We start from the raw sequence: 27,582 nt of genomic DNA on the forward strand, positions 1-27,582 counted from the left end.
ATTTCCTAAATAGATGGACTGTATTTTATTCCTTCAGAGCATGCTTAACATTGTTTAACGCCCTGGAGCGATGAGACTGAATTAACAATTCCCGCAGTGCACACTGGATCCTCACACTGCTGATTGATTGTTATGGCCATGAACTATGCAAAATGCAGAGAGCTTTGAGGATTCCTCTTGCATGAAGGAATCTAAACATATTTTCTAATTTATCAGGAAATTCAACCAATTAATGGACAGAGAGTGCCTGCTAGAAAAGATCGAGCAGAGAAATGGGAGAAAAGAAAATGTGAGACAGACTGTGAGTGTAAGGAGGGTGTGACCTTAATCCTAGAGTGGGGAAGAAAGAAATGCACAGGCACACATCTGGTCCATCCAGTTTCTACTTTGTATCTGAGGGAAAATATGCTGGGGGTTACATTTCTACATATGATACGGTGAAACTCTTGCGCTGTTATAGTTATGAGGTGAGTCAGCGCTGCAGTTTGTTAATTAGTTATTTTGTGCCTGCAGTGGGCTGTCATTCACATATTTAGGGTGTGGTTCTTTGTTTTTTGTTTATGCTGAAGCACATTCATGACTCATTCAGAATTGCCTGTTGTTGAAGAACTTGAACTTGAATGTGCATGGAACAGAAAGGCTGTTTCTAATTTGAATTTATTGTCATATCACTCATGTAACATCTGGTACATTTGCACAAGCACATGTTTCAATGACACAGACATATCTGACAGCAAGAGCTAACACCACCACAGACTGCAGACTCTTGCAGACAACTGCATGCAAGTAGCTACATGTTAACAACTCTATCAGAACACCAAGGGTTACTGTTCAAGATGTAGATAGCCATGTCTGTGTGGAGATTATGTTACTGACACCCCAGCCCTAAGTTCTGTCCAAGAAGGGCTGCAGTAAAGGCTTTGTTTTCAATCTCATCAAATAACAATGATCAGCTATCAGGATGTTGGTTGCCTTTTTTTTTTTAACTGACTGGAAGTCTTGGTGTCGGCCTGCTTCATGAGTAGAAAGTTCATCTATGTGACTGAGGTGCACTGCCCTCAAGTGGTCACAGTAGGCCCATTGTGAGTACAGAGCTCACACACTGCAGCTTGTGTTTGTGTGAGAAAGAGAGAGATGGAAGTCTGGGATCCAGCCGGCCTATTTATGTCTTCCAACTCCCCACATGAAAATGCAGACAAGAAGAAAAGAAGGTGTCTCGTCTGGGGCGCAATGGTGACCCACATCCTAGCTTTACCACACCCCCCATAAGCATCTCATTACGTCAGACTCCTTTAGGGCCCGCGAGATAAGAGCGATATGATTGATAAACAGGAAATGTAATGGTCTAGTCTCCCACTTTAAATGTGTCATTTCACCCCTATACGCCAGTGGATGTGGACACTTTCTCTGGATTTCGAAATGTCTCATTTTGTTCTATCAGTGTAAGCGCAAGCTCCTCTCCAAGGTTTCACTCATTTCGTCTTTAATAGTAGGGTGTGTGATCGCATGCAATTGTACATTTTGTTTGTAAATGTGTTGTTTTAACATTAAAACACCAACACATATCTACGCACTTTCAAAGTACTCGGAAAGCAAATGTGTCTTTATTTAGATGCGATATTGACAATTATTTTGAGTTATCTTTTTAATACCCCCCCCCCCCCCCCCCCCCCTTGTGAATAATGGTATGCTCCACTCCCTGCCGTTAGCCGTTGTTGTACCCTAGCTACCGCGGAGCAGATATGTTACGTTACTAACTAGCTTCAGACTGGCATTTTAGCAACGAAAAGATGCGCCTGCACTGGATTCAAATAATAAAAGAAACTAGAAGAAGTCGGGGGAAACTTTGCCCAACTATGTCCAAACTTTAATACACTAAAACCCAAATAACTTCTCATCAGTTTCGAGTCTGTTAGCATTGTTTTATCTCCCCCACTATTGCCATTGGACGCGTTTTTTTTTCTTCTGGAGGAGTCCAGTCTGATGAATTCACCGAAAAAAGACGGAGACGATGATGTGCCCGTTAAAGACCCGGTAAAATACGGCGAGTTGGTCATTTTGGGGTAAGTCTCTTAAACCCTAAACCGTTATAGAAATAGTGTGGGACGTAAAAACCCTCCAGAGACAAATGAACCTTTAATATGTCTCGGCACCATCAGCACAATAAACCAACAGATGACGTGGAGTGTATCTTTAATCCACTGTTCTTATCACAGATGTGCCCTTTATTGATACTCTTATGTGTTTCAATCCATCATAGCAGTATATTTGAGCTATTATTTTTCGTCATTTAACATTGCCGTGGTATATGGCCAGTCCATTGCTGTTATTAATATTATAAACTAACTTTATGCTCCATATATAAAGCACATGCTCTAAAACTACATGCCACGTTTACACGGCATGTATGTTGGGTTCAGATCATAGACTGTTTCTGATGTTAGAGGAGCTAATAATGCTAAAACCAAATCACATATGGCTACTACGGATGTAGCTGCTTTTCATCAATGGTTGTAGTGTGGGTAAGCAGCGCTGGATGGCTCAGGCTGAAAATCCCAATGATGTCATACTATGCTGGATATGTGATGGCTATGAGAAGTAGCACAGAGGCTGACATCATTGTCTGAAATATGCTTTTTGCTCGTATTATTTAGTCATAAAGCCTCAGGTATACCTAATTAATAAACGTCGCAGCCAGATGACCATCCATGCCAAGGAAGAAGAAGAAGGAGGAGGAGGAGGAGGAGTAGAAAAGCCCCTTCTACATCACCAGCACACACAAGCAGGCAGTAGGCAGGATGTGCTGATGACAGCCACCAGCTTTCACAGCGTTTTCACCCCTGCAGCTTCACACTGTGCAGGGTCTGCAGGGACCAGAAATGCCACAGCACACACAGCACACCCAGACACAGTCATATCCAAGCTTACACAGGCCTCCCTGTTGCCCTGTGGAGCTTCCTGTGTATGCCAAAGATAACTGACCTAATGGCCTATCTCTTCCCCTCTGGCTGAACATGGAGCGAGGAGGCTGCGGGCCACAGGCATCAGAATACTGATTAGAGTCGTCCTCGTCATTCGACTGTTTAACAGAGCGGTCCTTCACATTCTCAGCACAGAAGGAGGGAGTGATTATTTAGTGCGTAGTTTGAGGTTTGGGGCTTACAACTTATACACTGGGGCTAAATGATGGCTGAAAACGCATTTCAGAGACGCTAACTTTCACGCTATAGTTATTGAGGTTTGGTTTGATGTCTTGTTCTGAGGCTTGAAGGTGAATTGAACTATCACATCTGAGGAAAAGACGCGTAATGAAGGGCAGGATTATGCTTTGCTCATTAGTTATTGTTTTGTTACAAACTTATTTTAAAAATTCTCTCGAACCGGAAGGTCGAGGGTTCGATCCCCAGCTCCTGTGAGCAACATGTCCGATGTGTCCGTCGGGGTGTATGCTGGTCACTGCTCCTGTGGTCGACCACTTGGCGTGTGAACTGCCCCACGGGGATAAATAGTTTTGAAAAAAGAAAAAAACCTTACACTATGTCAGTAGTGACATCCTGATCAGTGGGATTTGTAGTCTGTCATCCATCCTTACACAAACAGCGGGTAACTTTAACATCAGATTCAAAGGGACAGAACAGGCTGCTCTTTCTGCTGCTTCCTGTAATGTTTTTTTTCTCTCTTCTTATGTCCTTCTGTGCTTAGCAACTTTTAGTCTTGATGATGGTGATCACATGTCCTGTGTGGTCGATGTCTGCTTCACTGCAGGCCATGTGATCTTTGCAGAGGCTGCCAGGCTGCCATCGCTCATTGTCCTTAGTTACCCTGGACACCATGTACAGCGCTGCACTGTCCAGCAGCTCGATTCCCTCATAACCCTCTGCCATCACTATGAAAACACCCTCTTGGTCTCCTTTTTTTTTTTTTATCCTTCCCGTAACACCATCTCTGTCGCAGTCCTCGCTCTCTTACCCGCTCTTTTGCAGTGTTTCGCTGAGTCTTAACTTTCACAAAGCCAGGCCTCCTCAGTGGCTTGCCTTTAACGAAAATAAACCAGTGTCGAGGGGCAGAAGGAGTGAATATTTCATACTCTGCTTTACGATGTGTGCACTGGACCCTCGGTCTTTCTTCACCTCTCCGCGTCCCTTCTTCCTGTACCCTTCCATTTGCATCCTTTCATTCTCTGTCTTCTGTTTCTTTCAAGGCGCTGGCTTTCCTTTTCCTTAAGCTTTTCTTTTACTTTTTTTTTTTTTCCCCTGTGCCCTCTTATCCACGCTCCCCTTTCACATCTCCTGCCTTTTAAGCAGAGATGGCTGAAGCCGGTCCTTGTGTGTCTTCTTTTCCTGACCCAGTACTCCTCCTGTCAGATGGGCTCTCGTTTGAGCGGACAGGCAGGGCCTCACAGGCAGCAGGTAGCACTGAGTCATCCTCCGTGACTTAACTCACATCACAAGTCAATGTCCTTGGTTTGAAGGGTTTTTCCAAATACCATACTCGATCCTCTCGTCAACATCCTGCTGACTGCCTGCCCTGATCTGGCCTCAGGGTTTTTCCCACAGAAAAGACATTTTGGTCCAGAGATTCATGAACGTGTTGCTTATTACAAATGTAAAGAGCATTTTCTCAGACACCCACCTTATTCTAGCTAAAAGCAATTCACCCAGTAGATGTGTACTTCATCATTCAGACCTTTGGTTCCCAACTTTGGGTTCGAGGTAGTGTTAGGTTAAGAAGAAGTACGCTTCAGCTTTATTACGCACAGCATGTAAGAGCAGGCCGAGTGTCTTTATTCCACCCTGAGAGAGAGCAGAGGTCTGCTGGTCTGATTGTTTCTGGTGACCAGCACAGACTGTCATTGTCACTGGGAGAGCCTCTCTTCCTCTTTGCCCTCCTCTAAACAGTTTCCTGTTGTCTGATTGAAGTCCTGAAACCAGCACACTACCTTCTCTGTCAGCTCAGCTATGCATCTGTTGTTCATGGATTTAAAACAAACGAGGACAGGGTCTGAAGTTTAGTCAGCAAAGACACCAGAAAGATTTCTTGCAACATGCTTCTCCAGTCACGTTTATTAATGCATGAAAAACTCAGGTTGTCAAAAAAGTGTTGATATTGAATTAGAAAACAACCCGGTCTAGAATACATCATGAACAACTCTCATGACAATAATCTGAATCTTCTTGGTGGTTTCTAATAATGGAAAAATAATAATAATCATCACCACACACACACAGTTCTGAATCCTAGTGAGAGCCCTTACTCAAAGTCACACTGTTTTAATATTTTTGTGATGTTCTTCAGTAATGAAACTGTGTTTCTGAAAAAGGAGCTGAGCCTTTTCAGCAAGCTGAGAGACGTCTGTTCAGTTTAATGTGAATATGCAAGTGTCTGTGTTTGCTGTTTTGATTAACTTCATGTGAATGTGACATTATGAAAGATGTACAAAGTACATTTGAGCTCTAATTGTGGTTGTTTGCTCACACATCTTGTCAGCAGAGCTTATAGCTTCATTTTCCAGAAAGTGCTGACGGAGCATAAGCACAGTAATCAAACAGGTTTGCCATAAAAGGGTTTTTCCCACCATTGGGATTTCTCAATAAACCGCAACAAGCTGGAAATAACATGATTGAACTTGTGTACTTGTTGAGCAATGAATGAGTTGTATTTATCTCTAATCTAGATTAATCTTTGCTCAAAATGTGACCAGCGTTTGCCTTCCTCCAGGTACAATGGATCTCTTCCAACTGGAGACCGTGGGCGCAGAAAGAGCCGCTTCGCTCTGTACCGACGAGCCAAGGCCAACGGCGTCAAACCCAGCGCTGTACACATCCTCAACACACCACAGGACAGCAAGGTATGTGTGTTTATCAGTGTGTAATGTTGGCTTCCTTCCTGTGACTTCCTCTTGTGTTCTTGTAAACGAGGCAGAGGAAGGATGACTAAGCATGATGTCTGTCTTTGTGTGGATGTGTGCGTTTCTGTCGGACCATGTGCTGATGCAAGATGCTTTTATATCACAGTGAATCATGTTGCTACATTTTATTGGCTTGTTAAACTACACAGTGATTTATTCTGATGTATGTGCTGGCAAGAAAAATGAGTGAATCACCTCTGCTTGTTGCTGCTGTTGTTGCAGGCTGTCCACAGCAGAGGGCAGCACAGCATCTCTTTCACCCTGTCCCGCAACCAAACAGTGGTGGTGGAGTACTGCCATGACAACAACACAGACATGTTCCAGGTAATGTAACGTGTCAAATACACCGAGACAGTCAAGTGTTTCATAACCCCTCCGTCAGTTAAGGCCAATTTAACACGAAAAACAATCCTAGTTTAGACAGCATGATCTACTTCTACCCTAAATATGCTGTTACATAATTCCCTCATAGGAGGTAGATTAGTTTCATTCCTAAACTTGAACATTAAGACTTCAGACGTTTGTGGAAAATCTCCAAGAAAAGCTATTTTTATACCCAAAGTTCTGCTCTTAAAGATTAGCTTAGATTGATTTAATCATATCACCATCAGCTACAATAACCATAATCATGTTTGAAGACGAAATACTGTGGGCTTCATGAAGTTAGTGAGTATCTGAAGCGATTAAATAATTATCTAACTGTGCAAATATCTAACTGTGCATTCCACCTTAAAAGGAATTCCTCAGTTGAATGCTTCCCAGGAGTGTCGGTCATTTACAGCGAGCTCGTCTGCTGTTCCTTGCAGATTGGACGTTCCACAGAAAGCCCCATTGACTTTGTGGTGACAGATACCTCTGGTGGGGGGAAGGAAGGGGAGGACCCTTCCATCGCTCCCAGCACCATCTCACGCTTTGCATGCAGAGTCGTGTGTGAACGCAACCCACCTTACACCGCACGCATCTACGCCGCCGGCTTCGACTCCTCCAAAAACATCTTCTTAGGGGTGAGTAGACTGACAGTCCAATCAAGAAAGGTGTCTGTTTTAGTCTAAAGAAGAATGCAATGTTGTAAAAAAAAAAAAAAAGGTAAAGCCAAACATTATCATTACTATTGTTTCTTCGCCTTCATGCCATCCTAGGAAAAAGCTACCAAATGGAAGAACCCGGATGGGCATATGGACGGCCTTACAACTAACGGAGTACTGGTGATGCACCCAGAGGGGTTCCCAGAAGACCCCAAGCAGGGTCTGTGGAGGGAGATTTCTGTGTGTGGAGACGTCTACGCCCTGCGAGAGACGCGCTCCGGACCCAGCCGAGGCAAACTGGTGAGACGCCACCATTTTTGCACAACACCCACGCTGCTTTTATCCTGAACATGGTTCACGAGGAACATCATTTCCTGTTTGTTTAAAAGCATGCGTCTCTCATCTGCAGGCGGAGGGTGAGAGCAGCGCGTTACGCGACGGTTCGCTGGTTGACCTGTGTGGTGCCACACTGCTGTGGCGTACAGGTGAGGGGTTGATGCGTGCACCCACCCTGCGTCATCTGGAAGCGCTTCGTCAGGAGCTGAACGCGTCCAGACCTCAGTGTCCCGTAGGCCTCAGCACACTGGCCTTCCCCAGCCTGCCACGCAGCCACAGGTCAGTTACTGACATAATATGTCCAAAAAAAACCTCAAGGTTATGCGTCTACGATGCAGAACAATGCCTGAGGGATGTAAGGTGTTTATTATTCTCTCACCCTTCACCTGTTAGGGCCTGTTGAGCTCACGTTGATCTCCCTGGAGTAACAGTATAGTGTGAGGTGTTTTCCTACTCAGACTTGAACTGACATTAGCATTGTAAAGGTAGCTGTCTAAGCATGTAACAGCACATCTCAAACCTCAGTCTATCTCAAATAGAAAGAATGATTACTCCACAAAGGACAAACAGATGTCGTTTATTTACAATATTTAAAAGAGCATTATCATATCTACGAAGACATCAGAGCTTTACAAACACAGAGGCAGATCAGAAATCAGTGCAAAGAATTTCTAACACTGGTTGAAGTAAATGTTTTCATGGGCTTTCATTTCAAATCAAAAATCTTTGTGGATCATAAATTGTTTTTTTTCTGCAGGAAGATAAAAAAAAACATTTGAGTAGATAAACGTTATTTACAGATTTTGAGAAAACTAGATGAACTCTATAATCCCAGCCAGCTCAAATCATCCAATTACATCTGCGTGTTGGGTCGACAGTGAAAAGTTGTACATACAGGTGATTTGTTGGCAGTTAATTTGAACTTTCAGTGGTTTTTATAGTCCCATCATAATCATCACCACACACACACACACACAGACAGACCAGCTCCATCACTCTGACGTCTCTCCTTTGGTGCATGTCCTTAGGATCCTGTTTGTGCATGTGTATATTTCAGCCAGTGTGTGTGAGTAGCATGATTATCAGAGTGTAAACAGAATTTCACCTTGCAGGATCAATAAAGTACATGAAGTCTGTGAAGACACAAATTGAGGAGGATTGACTCAGGATTGGTGTTAGCTGTTAGGTTTGCAAGGTTTACTAAACAACCAAGTTACTAACGTCCTGTTTGACGTTTCTTTGCCTTAGCCTTGAGGAGCGTCAGCCCTGGGTCTACCTCGCTTGCGGCCACGTCCACGGACGTCACGACTGGGGCCAAAGATCTGAGGGGGAGGAGCTGCCAGGAGAGGGGGAGGGCTCCACGACCCGGAGAGAATGTCCCCTTTGCAGAACGGTTGGTCCCTACGTGCCGCTCTGGCTGGGCTGCGAGCCTGCGGTGTACGTGGACGCTGGAGCTCCCACTCACGGTTTTGTGCCGTGCGGCCACGTCTGCTCAGAGAGGACAGCCAGGTACTGGGCCGAGACCCCGCTCCCCCATGGGACGCACGCCTTCAGACCCATCTGCCCGTTCTGCTCCACTGCCCTCAGTACCCCTGGCTGGACACGGCTCATCTTCCAGGGGCCCATCGACTAGTTACCACTCCTCAGAAACCACTTTTACTATCACAGAAACATCAAAACGCCTGAGCTTCATTTATGATGCAGGCGTTGATCAGTGTTCAGTATGGCTAGTTTATTGATAAGGAGTTATGAAAGCGTGTGTGCCCTACACTCACGTGGTTACACATTCGGTGTGCAGAACAAACACTGGTCAATGCTGTTTCTGAATGTAGCTCTGGGGTGAAGAACCCCTCCCCTTGTTTATCCTTCCATGCTTATTGATTGGCTTAGGATCTGGAGAATGTTGTCCCCCAACATGGAGATGCTTTTTTTTTCTTTTTTTTTTCATTCCAACAAAATGCAACACAGGTTGATCTAAACGATGCTGCTTGACCTTTTTCAATCGTTTTCCTATAATCAAAAAACCCAATTTTCCACTAACTATATATCCTGTCATTAAAGAAAACCGATCCAAATACCGTTACAGAAGCCATGTATGAAATAATTAGTAGCCTTTTGCACATAAGAAAAGAATGGCCTTTTTGTCTGAGGTGATCAGCAGCACCCGTCTGCCCTTTACTCAGTGAAACACCACTGCTTGCACTACTTGGCCCGATATTCTTAATTTAAAACATTGCTAAATGCTGCAACTCATTGATATTGTTACTTTAATCACCTCTCACCTTTACCTATGACCTCACGATCTCTTTGAAGGTTTGCACACTGACTTTCTTATTTTATTTTCTGAATGACTGGCTGATTTATATTCATACCTTTTACTCTCAGAAGGCCATAGAAATTATGTAAGCTAATTATGTGAGGTTATGAGGTGATATCTGAGGCTGTTATTCAGCTTTTCAACCTCGTCATTAAAACATCCCCCCGCCACCCCCCGAAATCATTCACTGTTCATTATCCTCATGCGTCCGAGTATAATCTATGCAGAGAGCCCATTCATGAGAACCCTTTGTGTTGTATAAGGTTGGAATGAAAGCACGTCGAGTATTTATCTCCTCATCTCTGGAGAGAACACTCACCACTGTATGATCACATCACAAAGGCATCACCTGTTGAGCCCAGATCTTATCCTGATCATCAAGCAGGAGCGAGGATAAGCCAGGTCTAGGGATGAAACCGGGTATAAAATCCACTTCATAACTCTCTACAGCAATAAGAGCCCTCCCATAGATAAGCTAGATGTTGTGCTGTGTTTCGTCTACAGTCGCGTCAAACATGGCTGAATGGTTTTCGGGCTTAACCAGAGGTGTGTTCAATATATAGGTATTGGATCTAAGAGAGTGTGATTAAACCAAAGTACTAGACTTTAAAAATGAGTCAATAGATACGGGATGTTTATTTAAATCCTCATTTCAGATGCATATTTAGCCTCAACATGCTAACATGCTAGCGTGTATCGTCTGCAGAGGAGCACAGCAGGCGTCTGTCACTGCAGTGTTAAATTGAACACACTTCTGGTTACTGCAAAATGCTCAACAGGGTCCATGTTGTTATGATGGAGTGTGAAAACGGTTTGACCTTGTATAACCTCAAAAGAGAACCATTTTTGTTTTTCAGAGAAATATTTTGTTAGGAAATGGGGAGGGATTTATTTGGGGAAGCGGGAGGAATTCTTTTAGGTGTTCAGTGTTAAAAAAAACAACTATTTTTCTAACTGATGATTGGTGATAGTTAACATCTGTTAATCAGTGTAAGCAAGTTCTGTATGTTTCTGAATATTCTCGTGTGGTAATTGTAGGAGAGCTTGTGAGTGAGTAAATATTGCCAACACTGTGTCCAACAAACACACTCAACACACTGCTACCATAAAACATTGCCCAGACAATGAATGTAGCCAAATACTCGGGCTATATTTAGCCTTCCCTGGTGCTCATATTGAATGGTATATATTGTGATACTATTTTTGTAACTGAATATTATGGTGTAGCTTGGTGATATAGGTCAGAAAAAAAGTTGGATAATTTCAATAATAGCCTCAAGTATGGAAGATGTATTACTGATAAAACACACTCACATGGACATTGTCTAGCTTGCATGTGCTGAATGTTCACATACAGTATGTACACTACACATACACTTACTCAAACTTTGCACGGTTGATCACCACGCCGGCGTTCATGCTGAGACCGTTTGTAACAGACCAAGATGTCTTCCGGCTTTTTGAACTGCAACATTTCAGTTTGGCTTATATTTTATTTTGTCCGGACGACCTCTCTAAAAGAAAATGGAGAGAGAGAAAAAAAAAAAGAGCAAGCAAGCCTAAAAAAATCCTAATACTTGATGGATGTGTGAAGTTTGTGAATGAGTTCTGTTGAATCCCACTTTGTTCTACTATGCTAATATGTTCCACCAAATTCACTGCAGAAAGATATCCACGTCATCAACATTGTTTTCAGTTTGTATTTAGACCAATCATGGAACGAACATCTTTAAGTCAGCCCTCTGTTCTTAAAATTGGTTCTTGTTTCCATGTGATGTCTAATTACAAGATGGAAACTCTTTGCAGTGCAGTGGATATCATGGATGTAGTGGTGATCATTACTGTAGCTCAGGATTAGGGATTTAGGATTCACAGCTGGTGAGGCCTGAAAACTGATCACTTCTTTCTAAATGTTTCTCCTCTGCAGAACAAAAAAAAAAAAAAAAAACGGCGTGAGGAATTATTACGAAGGCCAAAACATAAAAAGCATTGTGTCAGATCAACGTGATCAGTCACATGTAGAGCTCTATATAAAGGGAGTCTTGTGAATTGAACAGGCTGTGAAAACATCTTGATCAGCTGGCCTTCACTAAGCAAGCCAAATCCAGTGAATCCTGCTTATAAGATGATATATACAACAATTAATGTAACACACGTTGGCATGTGGATGGATGAAATGTTGCAGCACCGCCATCGGCTTCTAGTTTAAGACCCATTATATTTATTTTAGCTGATTTTTATTCATTTTTCCTTTTTATTGAATCTTTTTTTTTTTAACCCTCTTTGGGATATAGGTGTCCATATGCAATATCCTTCTGTTTTCTAGATGTTAGAGTTTTACAAATACTGTATTTTAGCATGGCATCAGGCTGTTTAAAAAACATCCAGTAAACATCAGTAGCTCTTCCCTAACTTTGCTTTTTTAAATATTTTTATTAATTGACCTTCTTCCTAGATGGTGAAACCTCAACTTATGAACTCATCTTATAACAGGTGAGCGAGTAGCTGACACGTATTATACAGCATAAAAACCTCACAGTTATTAATGCATTCCTTTACATACATCTGTGTTATGTACAGCTGTTTTGTATTATTTTAAATCATATTCTCCTGTCATCGTACGGTGCACAGACAATCGCTATACACATGTCAATAAACCCGTTTAAAAAAAGAAGTCCTCTCTTTTCATGTTTTATATTATTTGTGGGTTTTTTTTTAAAGTGATAGGACAGCACAGAGTCAGAGTACATCTTGAATGAAGTGGAAAGTCAGGAGTTGTACTTCCCTCAGCCAGCAGAGGGCGCTGTCTACCAGCTCTGAGGCTAACAGCAGAGCATACACAGGCTGATGAGGTTGCCCTTGAGTTGCATCACCCTTTTAAAATAATCAACCATACCGATGAGCACTTTGGCAGTCATCTTCATCTCCACGCAAATGTGATAAGAAGCTGAAAAAGCACAGAATGCTTCAGTTAAAATAACACTATTAAAGACTTGAGTTTGCTCCTTTGAAAAGAATTCAAGATTTCTGCTTAAAGAATTCTTAAGACCCACTGAGGGTGTTTTATTCAGAAGTTTGTGTGAATTATTTTACTCCTCTCACCTTTCTCACGGGTTTTGTTAGCAGCACACTACATTTAATCTCTTCTAAAGCATGAGAGAGGAGAAACCAGCCATTTTTTGGATTTTAAAGCATCCTTCAGCTCTCAACAGTTCTCTGTTTGTTCCCTCAAGTATCTCATCAACTTCAAATCCAAAATCAGCATGCAAACGTTTTCTATTTAAAAAATGAGACTAAAGTTACAGTGAATACACAAAACACATCTCAAAGTAAATACTTAATGTTGCTCCTTAACTGCTCGACATATTTGATAGATCGTTCTTGTCATTTGTTATTATAAAGCCAGACTTATAAGGAGAGTTTTTTTCATATATTTTTTAGTAATAAGGCAGCTGTGATGTTTGTCCCACAGACCCACAGAAGGCTTATAAAAACAGATTCTTGCTTCTTTAAGCTGAGTCCAGTCATAATTATATTGAAGATAATGATAATAATGATTACCGGTACATCATACAATAATATACACCTTTTTTTTTTTCTTTTTTTTTTTTTAGAAGACTGTTCAGACTACAGAGAGAGGGAAGAAGCAGGGCGGATAGAGGCCCAGAGTCACGTGTGTGTGCACATGCATATTTGCGTATCGTGGGACCTGGTATAAATGATGGAGGCATCACTGTTAAAGTCTCAGAGGAGGGATTTGTAGGTTTTGATCCCAGCTAATTAATGTGGAACCCTCAATGGAGAGTAATGGTGTATCTGGGAAGTTTGAAGGGAGCTGTGTGTGTGTGTGTGTGTGTGTGTGTGTGTGTGTGTGTGTGTGTGTGTGTGTGTGTGTGTGTGTGTGTGTGTGTGTGTGTGTGTGTGTGTGTGTGTGTGTGTGTGTGTGTGTGTGTGTGTGTGTGTGTGTGTGTGTGTTTTACTGTGTATGTCTGCACGTGTGCATGCAAACAAACACATTTGTTACAAGCGAGAACATGTGAAGGCATCTTGAGTGTGGGTGTTAATAAGCGACTCAGATATCTTCCTCTCTGTGGAGGTATCACAGGGCTTTCAGGCCATTGTTCCATCAATCCACCCATTAACTACAGACACTGGGAAACTTTAATTAATCTGGAGCCTCAGACGATTAATTAACTTTAAGACTTTTACTTCTTTTTTCTTTCCTCACACACATTTTTGTAAGTCACCGAGCCATAGGAAGTGTTAATTTAGTCACATAATTTACAAATCCAATTAACCCCAATATTAAGACACCACAAGCTGCTGTCCTGTGTTCTCCAGTCTTATAAGACTGTTTTCTTTTGTGGCCGTGAATGCAGCACATATAAGCTGAGCACAGTGTATTTAACAGGGGTTAGGAGTTGTAATAAGTTTGATTATTTTATGGAGTTTATTATGCTGTGTTATCCTGTTAGGGAGGTGATGCTATAGCAGCAGGCTGGTAATCCAGATTATTGTGTGTCTCCCCAAGTGGTCTCTTCCTCCCCACCTCCAATGAAAACTGTCATCAAACATCAATATTTCTGTGAAGGGGAGGCCCACCATGGATGTGACTGCTAAGAATCTGACAGAAGAGGGAATCACCTGTCACAGACACCTCACTTAATACTTAAAATACATATTGATGTAATCCAGGTAAGGCTGCTTAAATGTTGACTTCCTGCACAAATGTCTCATGCATACAATTTGCATCATTGTCATTTTGTGTGCAATAGGTGGTTAAAATACCAGGTGTGGCAATGAGACCTTTTATGGGGTATCAAATTCAAACATTTCAATTTTAAACATGTCAAATGTAACCAGCTAAAATAACTTTTAAATAATCATTAGCCCCTTTTTAATCGGGGTGGTTGAAATTTTTTAATTTGTTTAGAGATTGTTGTGTGATTTCATGAACTCAGATTTAGAAAACTATCCTTTATGGCTTTAAACGTCACAAATTCTGTTGACCTAATATGAAACATTTGCATTACTATTTACAGATAAGAAAGTGTATGGTTTTGTGATTTGTTTGGATTCTCCCCTATAAACATTTTGATAAAGTCAATATGATTGTATCATGATATATATTTCAGTTTGAACTCAACAATTATCTTACTGAATGAATTTTATTCACCTTTTAATCACACCTTTTTTTCTGATGTAAAGCTCATTGTAATCAAGCTGACTGTAATGTTTATGAGAATATTGCATTTATAAAGCTAAAGACAGAGTTTATACTGTGAGTTTGCCGTATTTAGTGTTCAATGAGACATGAGACAGCGTAGTTTCTACACAATGCAAATGATGGGCTGAGGTCTGCTTCTTCTGGAGCATGTAAGTGAAGGGTGGGACTTTTGAGAGTTAACATTTGTTTGACCTGGAAAGCTATTGAGATTGAGAATCTCTTTTGTAAGACTATCCAGGCATCACATTTTACAGACATTAACACAAAACAATGGCATATATGTGACCACTTACAATAGGCCTATATATAAAACCAGTTTACAGTAATTGCACTGAATTGTGTTTCCTTAAAAACAAAGTTTTTTTTTGTTTTTTTTAAAAAGGAGTCCATCAGATTATTCAAACGACTAAATCGTTCAGTAGTTCAAACATTTTTGGACCTACAAAGTTAGCACAATACCATATTATCTGTAGCCTATTTAACTTCTGAGTTGGTGAGTTTTTTTAAATTAAAACAAAACAAAACAAAACAAAACTATAAAAGAAAGGAAAAAAGAAGGCGCAATAAATGACGCAGTGAGAAGCCCCGCCCACCTGTTTATGGACCGGAACAAAGTTTATCTGACCTGAGACTTGTTTCGTCAAGAGGACCGGCGGTAATTACACACCAAAAACATCAACATTTTACGTTTTAACATAAATTATATTAAAGCATGAAGTAACAATGCTTTACTTTGAGATCACCTACAGTTTCTAAACTGCGGATGTAATCACGTGAATGGACTTAAATTGTTTCAACAGCTTCTCGCTGGTGAGCTTTCAAAACAGCCATAGTTCATCTGTGAGGTCCTTTATTTCATAAGCCTGGTGGTTTTAGCATAGTAGGAGCTGGTTTGTGTCGTTGTATAGTGTTTTCACAGTCATATAGCCAAGCCTATTACTGAGAAGTATGTTCTCACTGTTTTAGGTATTGTTTGTCATTCCCACCTTTTTAAGTCTATATTTCCAGTCCATTTGGATTTTGCTTTTTGGAAGTCAAGCAAGTGTTCTGGAATATTCCTCATCATTTCACTTATGGAAATGCTGTTGCATCCCTCTGCTGCTGAATGAAAGTAGGCCAAATGCTACTCTGTTTCCATAGCTCCCTGAAGTTTGCTCTTTTCCTCAGTGACATTTCTTTGCTGCTTGCTTCAGCGTGACCAATAACAGCCTCGAGGTGACACCGCTGTAATTCCCTGTAAATGACAACTAATGAAGATGGTATTTCCCTCCTCACTTTGTGTCTTTGAGGCTATTAGAGGCTCTCGCTTGACGCAAGCACGTGCCAATTTGTATTTTACTGTGCGCATCAACTCTTGTAAGATTGTTGTAAAAGTGCTTCCTCCTTTCTTTCCCCCCCCTCTCTTCAGCATCTTCAGCGGTCAAGGATGAGCAGCTCTCCTCTTCTGGCTAAATCAAGCACACACAGCCAATTAGTGTCGCATGGTAGGTGAGAGCCATTTTGAAAACATTTCTCATTACACCTTATCACCGGGGCACAGAGGGGGGCGACATGAAGCAAATTAGAGGAGTGAATGAGAGACGGAGAGCGAAGGAAGAAGGGAGGGAGGGCTGGAGACATCAAAGTGTTCTTGCTCTATTTAAATTGACTGATCTTGTGTGGAAAGATCCCCACTACATAAAGATTAACCCCGTCCTCTCTTACACACGCAGCTAATATCAAACACCCACATACCCTTGGATTTATGTGTCAAGGGTTAATAGCTATCTGGATGAGGACACTGGGGGGTTCATGTGGGGGTGTTCCCGCATATGCACATATAAGTCACTGTCAGCATGTATGTGTATAATGTGTTATATATATATATATATATATATGCAATGCAAAGGTGTGCGCATGTGGAAGTGGAAGGGAGACACTTAGTGCAGGGAGGTAGAGATCACACAGGAAGTGCCAGTGAAGCTCAGTTTCATTTCAAACCGACTGACTGACTGACATGTTACAAATCCCACCAGCCGCAGCACTGAACAGACCCCGCCAGCACTCCTCAGGAAAAGACCCACACACACACACACACACACACACACACACACACACACACACACACACACACACACACACACACACACACACACACACACACACATACAGAGACAGAAAGCGAGGCAGTGTGAGAGTTGATCTGTTGCCTGTTTTTCCACCAGTTTCATCATATCCTTTGGCGAAATGCAAATTCTGGTCCTTTTCAGAACATTGTAGGATACGAGAGTTAAAGCTGTGGTATCCGTGTGTGTGTGTGTGTGTATTTTTGAGCCTGTCATTTTCTCTTTGACTTAATGTGTGTGTAGGTATGTTTCTCCCTCTGTTTCCTTCAGTATGTGAGAAAGTGTGTGCGCGCATCCTGTGTCTTCCCCAAGTTGCCTTTCACTATGTGTGTGCTGAGTCCTACCCGGTGGATTAGTGACGTCGACGGAACTCACCCTCTTCCTCTGATAAGGCCACGCGCGGCCGCCTCCCGCTCTCTGCTCCCCGCGCTCAATTTCAGATAGTGCTAATGGAATCTGTCCTGCGCGATTGTAATGCAAGCGAGACTCATTTTCCACGGAGCTTGGAACTGTCATCTTGGCAGGACTGTTAGGAGGGTTTGAGAGGAGGAGGAGGAGGAGGAGAGAGGGTTGATGGGAGGACGGGGAAGGAGAGGCTGATGAGGAGAGTGTGCGAGAGCGAGTGTGTTTTTGTGTGTGTTTGTGACGTGTGTTATGCTCGGCCTCCTCCCTCCTGTCGGGACGCTGCAGAGGAGCTTCCCACACGCTGCCCATCACAGCTCTACTCTACACGACTACAAACACACATCAAAACTGCACAGTTAACAAAGAGAGACTTTATTTTTTATTACAGCTCAAGTCATTTGCTTCTAGGAAAGAGGTAGCTTCCCAAAATACCTATTTTTCCGATTTACTCTGCTTTGTTTTGGTGTGATTTGGGAAGTATCCAGATTGTGAAATGAAAGAAAGTGCAGACCTACGCTCAACAGTGCAGTCTTTGCTGATAATCTCTGCAACCGCTGCATCTTTCCCGATCTGCTCAAAAACTTTGGTTAGGTTTCAATCAGTCAATATTCTTTTTTTTGTATACGGTTTCTGTGCCTTTGTTAGAGAGATAGGATAGAGCCAGAAATCAAGGAGCGAGCGAGGAACGACAGAAAAGGAGCTATGTGTCAGACTCAAACCCGAGGACTATGGCCTCCGCACACAGGGCATGCACGCTGGCCACGAGGATACTGGCGCCCCCAATCAGTCCATCTTCTTGAGTCTGTTCCAGATGTGCTCCATGATTTCACTGGCTCTTCCTTACACCATGTTTCACCCTTCAACAAAAAAAAATATGCAAAGCTTTTTCCTAATCCTGCTGTCAAATATTCAAATGGGGCGGAAAGAAGCCACCTTCCTGGCAAAATTAACTGTCTGCATGTCTGAAAAACATGTTGTGTGTATTTTGGGGAAAGGCTGCATACTGGAGAAGTTCAGTGACCAAAATTTGCTGAGGCGTCGTCTAGCAAACAGCGAGAGGGCATCTATCACTCAGAATGACTCTCTCGCATGTAAAGACAAACTTGAATACTTGGAACGTTACTTTGTCCAGTCTGTCCCCAACCATTGACATATAACACAAATAACAATTTTGACAAAGATACCTTAGACCTTATGATGTCGACTCGTCAATACTGATTGGTCGAACAAGGAAGCGATTGATATTAACAGGGGAATTGTTCTTCATTTCCTCAAACTTCTCCCTACATGGGGCACGCATACTAACCAGGCGGTGTTTTTCTGTGCACTGAAACAATATATCTGAGATAGGGCTGAGCAATTAATCGAAACCTGACATTCAGAATCTCTAACCGACATAATCTTGCCCATGTCAATTATTTAGATTATTTTCAGTCCAGAGTCATCTGACGACACGTTCAGTCTGCGACATAAAAGGCAATGTCCGATGTTTGGATACATTTTGTCTTTGGGTAAGATGACACCGAACAAAAAGAAGTACAATGTAAACACTGTGGAAAAAAACGATTTGCAAGAAACACAAGTTATTTATTTTCTGCTGTTTTAGAGAAGTTAATTTCTACCTTAAACTAAAATGTTTCATTGTCATTTCAAGTGATGCTTTGATTTTAGTCTGAAATATTCGATATATAACCACAAAATAGTTCCTCAGATATTCACTCTTTCATTCAAAAAGCTTTAATAATTGATTTGAGCGTATTTACAGCAGAGAGCATGTCTGTGCACTCTGAGGGCAAAAACCAAACAAGCAGTGATTAATCGTTAAAATGTTCAATTTATCTGGATATTGATTTCAGGTCATATCGCCCAGCCCTGGTCTGAAGTGTGCTAATATCCGCCAACATATTTCTCTTCAGTCCAGCAGCTCAAGAAAACGATCTCTGTTGGTAAAACAAGCTTCATTGTGTAGTCATTGTAGATGTTAGGGCCCCTGCTTCTTTTGCTCTTATATAGGGTTGCGTCTGTCTGAGCATGTGAATGTTTGGCATGTGTGACGAGCTTGTTTCATTTTCAACAGCTGCCTGCAGGTGGCAGTGTTTGCATTATGAACAGACTTGGAGGAAAACTACTGACCCATAGACCAGTTCTGCTCCCAAATGTTTTCTTCTGGGTTTGCCTTTTGTACCAACCTTATCAAATTTCCTTTCTTTCATTCATCCGCCTGGTCCGACAGAGTATAGGGCCAGAGAGGTCATGGAGGTCACTCTGGAAAAAGTCACTACATGATGTGAGGCTGATTCTCCTCCTGTCACAGTCTCTGGTCATTCGGCTCAGCTCAGGAAAAAGAAGGAAATACCAATTTGGCAGCGCTACAGGGATTACAGTGGTAGTGGGCATTTTTAATCTGCAACAGACTGTGGCATTTGTCTGCACTTAAAACTGTCATCAGTCCTGACCCGTCTATCGGCCTGTCACCCTGTTATCATCCTGTTAAAAAAAAAAAAAAAAAAAACCTCAGCTTGAGCTTGAAAATAAATAAATAAAATAAATAAACGGCAACCTAAATCTCACAGTTGGGGGTTTAGGCTGCCAGAGCCCCCATTACTGGTGCTCTACCCCCTGGGAAGAGTTTAGTGTCAACAGAGCCTTCTTCTGCAGGGGTGGAGGAGGGCCTCCATCAGGGACGTTTAATGACGAGGAGGATGTATAAATAATGTCTAAAGAAGGGTTTGACTTGATGTAGCAGGTAAAGTTAAAACCACCTCTGTCTTTTATTTCATTTTCTTCCACATTTTAAAAGAGACATCTCACAGCAGCCATTTGTCTTTTATTTGAAGGCTGTAGCTATAAACAAAAACAAAAAAATCATTTCTGCATAAAGAACTGGAGCTGGGAGTTATTCCTCAAAGCGTCAGATCTTTTTTAGGTGTTGATTAAGTCTTCATAACATGGTCTACATTTAAAACAGTCTCAAGTTCAACCTTGACAACAAACCTTGTGTTCAGTGAAGAATATAATCTGCTAATTACTGCAGGTCATGCTGCTTTTCCTTTTTTTCCAGCTGTTATACTACTCTACAGACACTGATACAATTCTGGGTGGATAACTATTTTACCTTATAAAGGCCTCTAAGTTAAGGACCTACCCTCTGATTAGCTAACAAACTCAACGATATAGGCGCCACTGTACAGAAAAGTTTCTGGCTCACTTCCCTAAACCAAATTTATTTCGAATAAAAAGAAGTCAGTTTGGTGACGTAAGTACAATTGGTAAAACATTTTGGAAAAGCTTTGACAAAATTTCAAAAAGTTTCCCAGAATGCCAAGGGATGGTTAAATTTTGTGTTAATTGTTACAATTGCCACTTTGCTACCTACTTGGAGGGGCGAGTAAATTGCCTGACATTGAACATTTTACACAGAGCTTGAGGGGACAGACGGTGTTTGTGTTTGCACACGCACAAACTTAAAATGAGCATATGCTTAATCACCACTGGAGTTTCCCAGGAATAAAAAAAGACTGGGGATTAAATCCTTGAAGCTGAACATTAGAGAAGTGCAGAGTTCAGCTCTTACATGGGGAAAAAAGCAAATCATTATCTTCCAAAGAAAGAGAGAGGAAGAGGAAGAATCAGAGGTTGAAGGCGGCGGGCGGTGATAGTGAGGAAGAAAAGGCGTCAGGTTGTAAGGAAGTCAGACTGATAAAAGGAGAAGCCATCGGCAAAGGGAGGGAGAAAGCGCCCCACAAATTGGCATAGGGAAGTCAGGGTCTCTCTCTGCTTTGCATTTCATTTACATGGCTGGCCGTATCGACCAATCGGATTGGGAGCAGAGCCCGTGGCTTAGGAAGGCGAATAAAGACTCCAAATGCCTTCACTGCTCTCATCCCTCTCTCTCATAATACCCTGTCTGCCCTTCTTTTCTCTCGCTCTCTCTCTTTTCTCTCCGCACCGTCATAATACCCTTTCTCTCCCTATTCTCCACTCGCTGGCTCGGTGCTATAAGTAGACCCTGTCCGATGTGATAGTGGGGATGAGGAGAGAGGCAGAGGAGGAAGAGGAGGGGAGGTTGCAGGGATGACTTCTGCTGCCACCCACTAAAAGTAAAAGAAGTCAAAAGAGTGTGTGTGTGTGTGTGTGTGTGTACTTGCGTGCGTATTATCTGTATTTATGAGCTCCTGTGTGGATGTGTATTTTTCTTTATTTAGACAAAAACAGAAACACTTTCATCCCGTGTTTTTTGTTGTTTTTGGCATGTCTGTTGTGCTCACCTGCATGACATACAGAGACTACCAGCTGCAGAACCTTTAGTTAAACTGCCAAATCCATTTAAACAGAACAGAACACACACACACACACACACACACACACACACACACACGCACACACACACACACACACACGCACAGAAAACAAAATGCTCATTGCTCTGTAAAGGCCTAATTAATTTTAATAATGACTTTTACACATACTTGATTAATTTGACTAATAATAAGTAACACTGATAGCATCATTTGTGACTTTTTGATGAACAAATGATGATTTATTGCCGCAGTTTAACGTTAAAAAAACACTCAATGATACTCACATACAATGACACACTTCCCCTTGAATTAATTTGAATAATGGCATGTAAACAGACACATTAGAAAAATCCATGAATGACTCCGGGCAACTTTCACAGACGACATACAAGCACATAACTACGTATGCATATATGCATCACACACTCACACACAGACCTTCAGGATATAATGCTGTGCTATATTACGAGTGTATTAGTCTACCTTCCCTGTGAAAAAGGCCCTCCAGCCGGGAGTCAAATGAAAGTTTTTGGAAAAAGAGGAGGAGGACGAAAAGAGTTATTCACGTCGGTCATACATAATGACTGTATCCACTGCATTCGAGCTGCATATTGAGATTTCCCTTTGTGAAGCCGTGGTGCTGTGATCTTTTTCTTTAGAGTATCAAGTCTTGAAAATGAAACATAATTTTATTTAAGTATAACTAGACATATTTCCTTTTTTTGTCTGTCTTCTTACTATGAGCAGGCTGGTTGAGGTCTAGAGGTCAGAAAAAGGGCCAACATGAAAGTCAACCTCAGAAACAGTTAAAGTAAAACGAAGTACAAAAAAACCCAAAAACATTTAAGTCCATTTAAGAGCTTCAGTTTATAAAAATGATGTCTGACAGATAAAAAAAAAAGTCAAGTCCTCCAAACAATAGAGAGCGTCCAGCTCTCAGCTCCTCAGAGTCACAGTCAGTTGATGATCTACACCCAGTGATCACTTCTAATTCCTCTTTTATCAATAAAAAACAATGGATTTATTAACTAATAAATAGGAGTCAACATTGCTGTTAATCAAGGTGATGTTTTTTATATTATCATTATTAATCTAAAAGTGACTGTGACTACAGCTGCTGGGTGAAGGAGGCGTTACTTGGGTAATTAATTCAGTTTATATTTACTGTTACATATTTAAATGATTTAGTATGAATTATACAACATTATTGAAACTAATATGAAGAGTAACCTGTTATAAAAGAGAAATATTCAAGTTTTTATGACAAAAGCTAGATATGTTTCATTTGTCATATTTTCAGTAAAACAAACTAACGCACTATTTGACCACCAGATTTCTCCCAATCAAATTTTGAGTAACAAAAATTAGGAACACATTTAGGAAACACATTTCAAACAAAGAGGAAGTTGGCACATTAAAGAACTCTAGTAAAGCACAGATACTTCCAGAAAATGCAAAAAAAAATTATTAACTAGTGTAACAAAGTATTACTGACTCTCACACCACGGAGTACAAATATATAAAGAAGCAGCAAATCTTCAAGTCAAGTTCACGGCTCACAAACCTCCTGACTTTCTAAAAGAGAGAAGTAATGGAGCGTCTGTAATGAGAAGTAAAGATTCAAATGTTCTGTGGACTTTTTACGTCACACACGGGAATATTAGAAGATGAAGGTGTGAAGAGTATCATCTTTAACATCACGTAGCACGATATTTATTGTCATCTCACTCAGCTTCATCACTGCATGATGTTAATCTGTGGCAACACTTCACCGTCATCGTCAATCATCACCTGCAGCACCCTCATTATGACACCCACAGTACCCCCCCTCATTGCCGTTAATCATCAATAACAATGCCTTATTTGTCAGGGAGGAATGTTTACAATGGGATGCCCCCCCCGGCTTGTGAGCCCCTCCCCCAACACCGCGGTGTGTCAGTGTGCCACCAATTACCGAGCGCAAACCGAATGAGGTCATAACGGGATGGGGTCATTAGCAAAACAAACCTGCCGACCCCAAGGGGCAAAAGGAGTCTAGGAAGAAGAGGGGGAAGAGTGTGAGAGGTCCCTGAACGCAACATGCGGAGAGTTCATGAGCACTTCCTCCTTTGGCAGTACATCACCATGTTAACATACTTTTACATCACTTTACTATAATTTGTGTGATAGGTTTAGTTCAGACGTGTCACTGAAATATGTGCAGATGACACTGAAGCCCCGAATTACATCATGCACACAAAAGCAAGTGTTACAAAGATGACTGTTAGATTTCCATGCAGGCAGCTGATGTTACTCTCACGCCTCAGGATGATGTTTGTAATTCTTTGTTTCATCACGAGTGACATTTTTCATTCATGTTCCTGTCTTATATGTGACAAATCACATTTTCTTTTTGTGTCCGATGAGCTGAAACTACACGCAAAACTTAGATCCTCACGGAGCCGTCACACTGAAGTCAAATCTTTTTTGGAACTTTTTTTTCTCTCTCTATCAAGCTTCTGATTGTCGTCGAACATTTGAGAAGTGACGACTCAATCTTGTTCAGTTGAATTCATTTAATGACTTCTATTGCTGCTCTGACTTTTTCCACTTAGACTCCGAAGTTTGCCCTCATTATGATTATGAGAATTATGATTTATTATATCTGATGTCTCTCTTTATATCCTTTTCCCTGAGAAACCGGTTCTCTAAACATGCGTGTTATTGATTGATTTATCTCCTTGTTTGCATGAGTTAGTAGGCCTTAGGTTAAAATGTACTCAGTAGAGGTCAAGATGTTTTATTTTATGTTCACAAAAACTCAAGTGCTTTCACAAGTTGTCATGAGCTTCAAATGGATGGCACTATTGGGCTTTATACTTCAAATGGGTATATCACTTTTAATTCTTTTGGAGAACTGAGTCAGAGCTCTGGAGAATAATGTCAAACCACAGACTGAAGTAGATGAGGTCATTGTCGTCAGCCTCTCTGGAGCTGAACAAATGACCCGCTGTGCTTCATTGAGTCACCTTTCTTCACAGGCGTCTGGAGTGGTCTTTGTATGAACCTTGTTTAGTTGGAACTGGACGTGTGCTCTCTTTAATGACACACACGCGAGCACTGCCATTGGTTGTGACGTAGTTGTTGTTGATCTTGTTGAGGTTTGCTGTCACTGACGGGGATTTTCTGTTTTGATGACCTCTTCGAGATGATCGCCTGTTTGGTTTCTCTGTTTACGTCAGTGTTTTTATAGTAGGAAAGTAGGACAGTGTGTTGTGTTCACAGCGGAAAACACGCACACTGCCACCCCCCCCCCCCACACACACACACACACACACACACAGACACACACGCGCACAATTAACACATGTTAAAATAACATAGACTGAATGTAAATCACAGCTCCAGACCTCTCAGATGGCCCCTAAACGCATCTGTCAACAAAAACACAAACCTCCGCCACCACGTCACGCTCAGCCTCCGGAGTCATAATTCCCCAAACTATCAAAATATTGAAGATGCTAGAAGTGATTAGCGGTGAGGCTGTCCAGTGTGTGTTTCCTTTGTTGGCCGAGGGCATATTTGTGTTTGTGTATCTCCATTGTGACGCGTGTAATCCGCATGCTCTCTAATCCCAGAACAGGTGGCCAGGCGTGTGGCGGCTGTGGGGGTGCAGCGAGGGCACACTCCTCCTGCTCCCCTAAACACACACACACACACACACACACGCACACACGCACACTGACACATTCACACACATATGATTGATCCACAAACCCAGAAACATGTCAGTGTATTAGTTCACAATCTGTGCTTTTTTAGGAAACGCAAACACGCTCCTGCACTCGTTCTCACACACACACACACACACACACACACACACACACACACACACACACACACACACACACACACACACACACACACACACACACACACACACACACACTCCTCGAGCTAACACCGTTAGCCTCTGTTACATGTTGTGTAAAAGGAGAAAGATCTCCACAGGAAAGCACGTGCCAGTGTTCCCAGTCCACCCCTCCCCATCAGCCTCCTCCCAGCGTGCGTCCACAGCAGACACGCTTGCGTCCAGGAGCTCAGCTCCGCCATTAACAGGTGGGCTGAGACAACGCAGGGTGGGCAGAGAGGAGCATCTGTCAACCAATTCTGCATCCGTCCTTCTCCACTGTACACCTCTCCATCTGCCCACATGGACACAGAGCGAGCAGGACAGTACGTAAAGGAAGCGAGGAAACTGACCCTACCTAGGCCTGAAACTCACCTGTTTTTAATTCATCCTAATAAACCATGTCTCATTTGTCTCTATGTGTCGTACTTATGGACATAGATGTAGATGTTGTTGTTGAAGGTTTTCTCAACTTTAAGGTTTTTTGACAAGCAGTAGGAGGCCCCGCTTGACCTTTGACCCTTGTGTTGTAAACTCGGTGCAGGAGATGTTTGGCAGTTGAGGTCGCCGTGTTTCTACAAGTGGTCCAACTATTGAGCTGCTGGCACAGTTGTGACCTTATTCAAGGTATCCTCGGTATGCGATGCATTGCATACAGTGCAAAGGAATAGATGAAACGGATACAATTTGAAAAGACTTTGAATATGGTGTGGTCTTCATAACTAAGATGATCGCTGAATTTGGTCAGTGCAAGACAGGAGGCATCCTGTGAATGTGTGTTTGAGTTCATGTGTGTAGTTTGCAATCTGAAAAAACGTCTTGAAGACGATCAACGTGCAGCACATATACGGTGAAATGTCTTCATAAAGATCTGACTTTGTGTTTCTCCTAAATGTGGGTCAAGTAATGATCCAAATATCATGTTTTAGTTTCAACCACCAGCAGACAAACCTGTCTTAACTTATTTCAATAGATAGATAGATAGATAGATAGATAGATAGATAGATAGATAGATAGATAGATAGTGTTACAACGCTCAAGCAACGACTGACGCTTTGCTTGCTGACATGTTTCCCTTCATGTGGTTAAATCCTCTCCTCTATAAACTCTACACGCGTGTAAAAACAGACACAAATATATTCATCTCTAAGTTTTCACAGAGTCACAATGAAACTATTGAAATCTACTCAATTATGACCTCCTCCTGTTTACAGAGAAATGTATTATAATTGTTTTCCAAACGTGTCGATCATCTTCACATTTACCGGTGTTTAAGGTCGCCACTGACTGAACATTGGCGAAACAAACTTGAAATAAAACCTGATGCAGGTGTGTTTTTGACTGGTTGTTCATCCTGCCTCCTTCTCTGTCCTATAGGGCGTCCTCCATTCATCTCCACTTAGTCTGTTTGTGTTAAAAAAAATGCTTTCAGCTTCAGCTTATGGATGTAAACTTGGCCATTAAACAAGTATAATCTGTTATTACGACATCTCCCTGTTGCTTTTATAAGGAGATTTATGATTTTCCTGCTAATGGTTCGTTCTCATGAAGGCAGGAGTGCTTTGTTGGCTTGATGTCCACTGTCAACCTAATCCAAGGTCATGAGGTCACGACGCTAAATGGATGCTTAAAATGAGAGAAAGAAACATTGACTAGGCATTAACTTTGTGTTAAACACTAATTCTCTGATGGCAATTCATTCTTTGGACATATGCTGGATTTACTGAAAACCTGTAATCTGCTTTGTGTCTGCATGTGTGTGTGTTTGAACATTGCTGCATTCCTCAAACGTCAATATTTCTGCATTATTACTCAATTGCGTCACATGTGTAACTGCAGCCACATGGTGGGACACAAGGCTCACATCCTGGCCCACTTTAAAATTCATCGAGTGTTACATTTGTGATTTCTTTTAGAAGTGGCTTGCATGCGTTCATAACAGGCTGAAGTTAAATGTCTGTAGTTATTATTGGATAAGATTTAAATCCGATATGTATTTATGATTTTAAAAGCAGTTCACCATGAACCTTGAAAGGGTTTTTCTAAACTTATGTAAGCTTTCCTCTGTA

At 41.8% G+C, this 27,582-nt stretch overlaps 1 protein-coding gene across 1 annotated transcript; it reads left to right on the forward strand.

Annotated features, from left to right (window-relative positions):
* Positions 1 to 1,695: 1,695 nt before the first annotated feature.
* Positions 1,696 to 11,117, forward strand: LOC306839251 (E3 ubiquitin-protein ligase pellino homolog 2). Its single transcript, XM_079367836.1, has 7 exons — positions 1,696 to 2,063; positions 5,719 to 5,848; positions 6,131 to 6,232; positions 6,715 to 6,912; positions 7,048 to 7,233; positions 7,343 to 7,548; positions 8,518 to 11,117. Exons 1-7 carry the CDS (start codon positions 1,984 to 1,986, stop codon positions 8,900 to 8,902), a joined length of 1,287 nt encoding a protein of 428 aa, XP_079223962.1. The 5' UTR covers positions 1,696 to 1,983; the 3' UTR covers positions 8,903 to 11,117.
* The last annotated feature ends 16,465 nt before the right edge of the window (positions 11,118 to 27,582 follow it).

This window comes from Symphodus melops, assembly GCF_947650265.1.
Source record: "Symphodus melops genome assembly, chromosome: 1".
NCBI classification, from domain to species: Eukaryota; Metazoa; Chordata; class Actinopteri; order Labriformes; family Labridae; genus Symphodus; species Symphodus melops.

Bases quoted from the DNA above. Each gene is read 5' to 3' on its own strand.
- LOC306839251 (XM_079367836.1), top strand. From the start codon at position 1,984: ATGAATTCACCGAAAAAAGACGGAGACGATGATGTGCCCGTTAAAGAC. The intron at 6,233-6,714 runs GTAATGTAACGT...TGTTCCTTGCAG, and splicing joins ACAACACAGACATGTTCCAG to ATTGGACGTTCCACAGAAAG. The intron at 7,549-8,517 runs GTCAGTTACTGA...TCTTTGCCTTAG, and splicing joins AGCCTGCCACGCAGCCACAG to CCTTGAGGAGCGTCAGCCCT.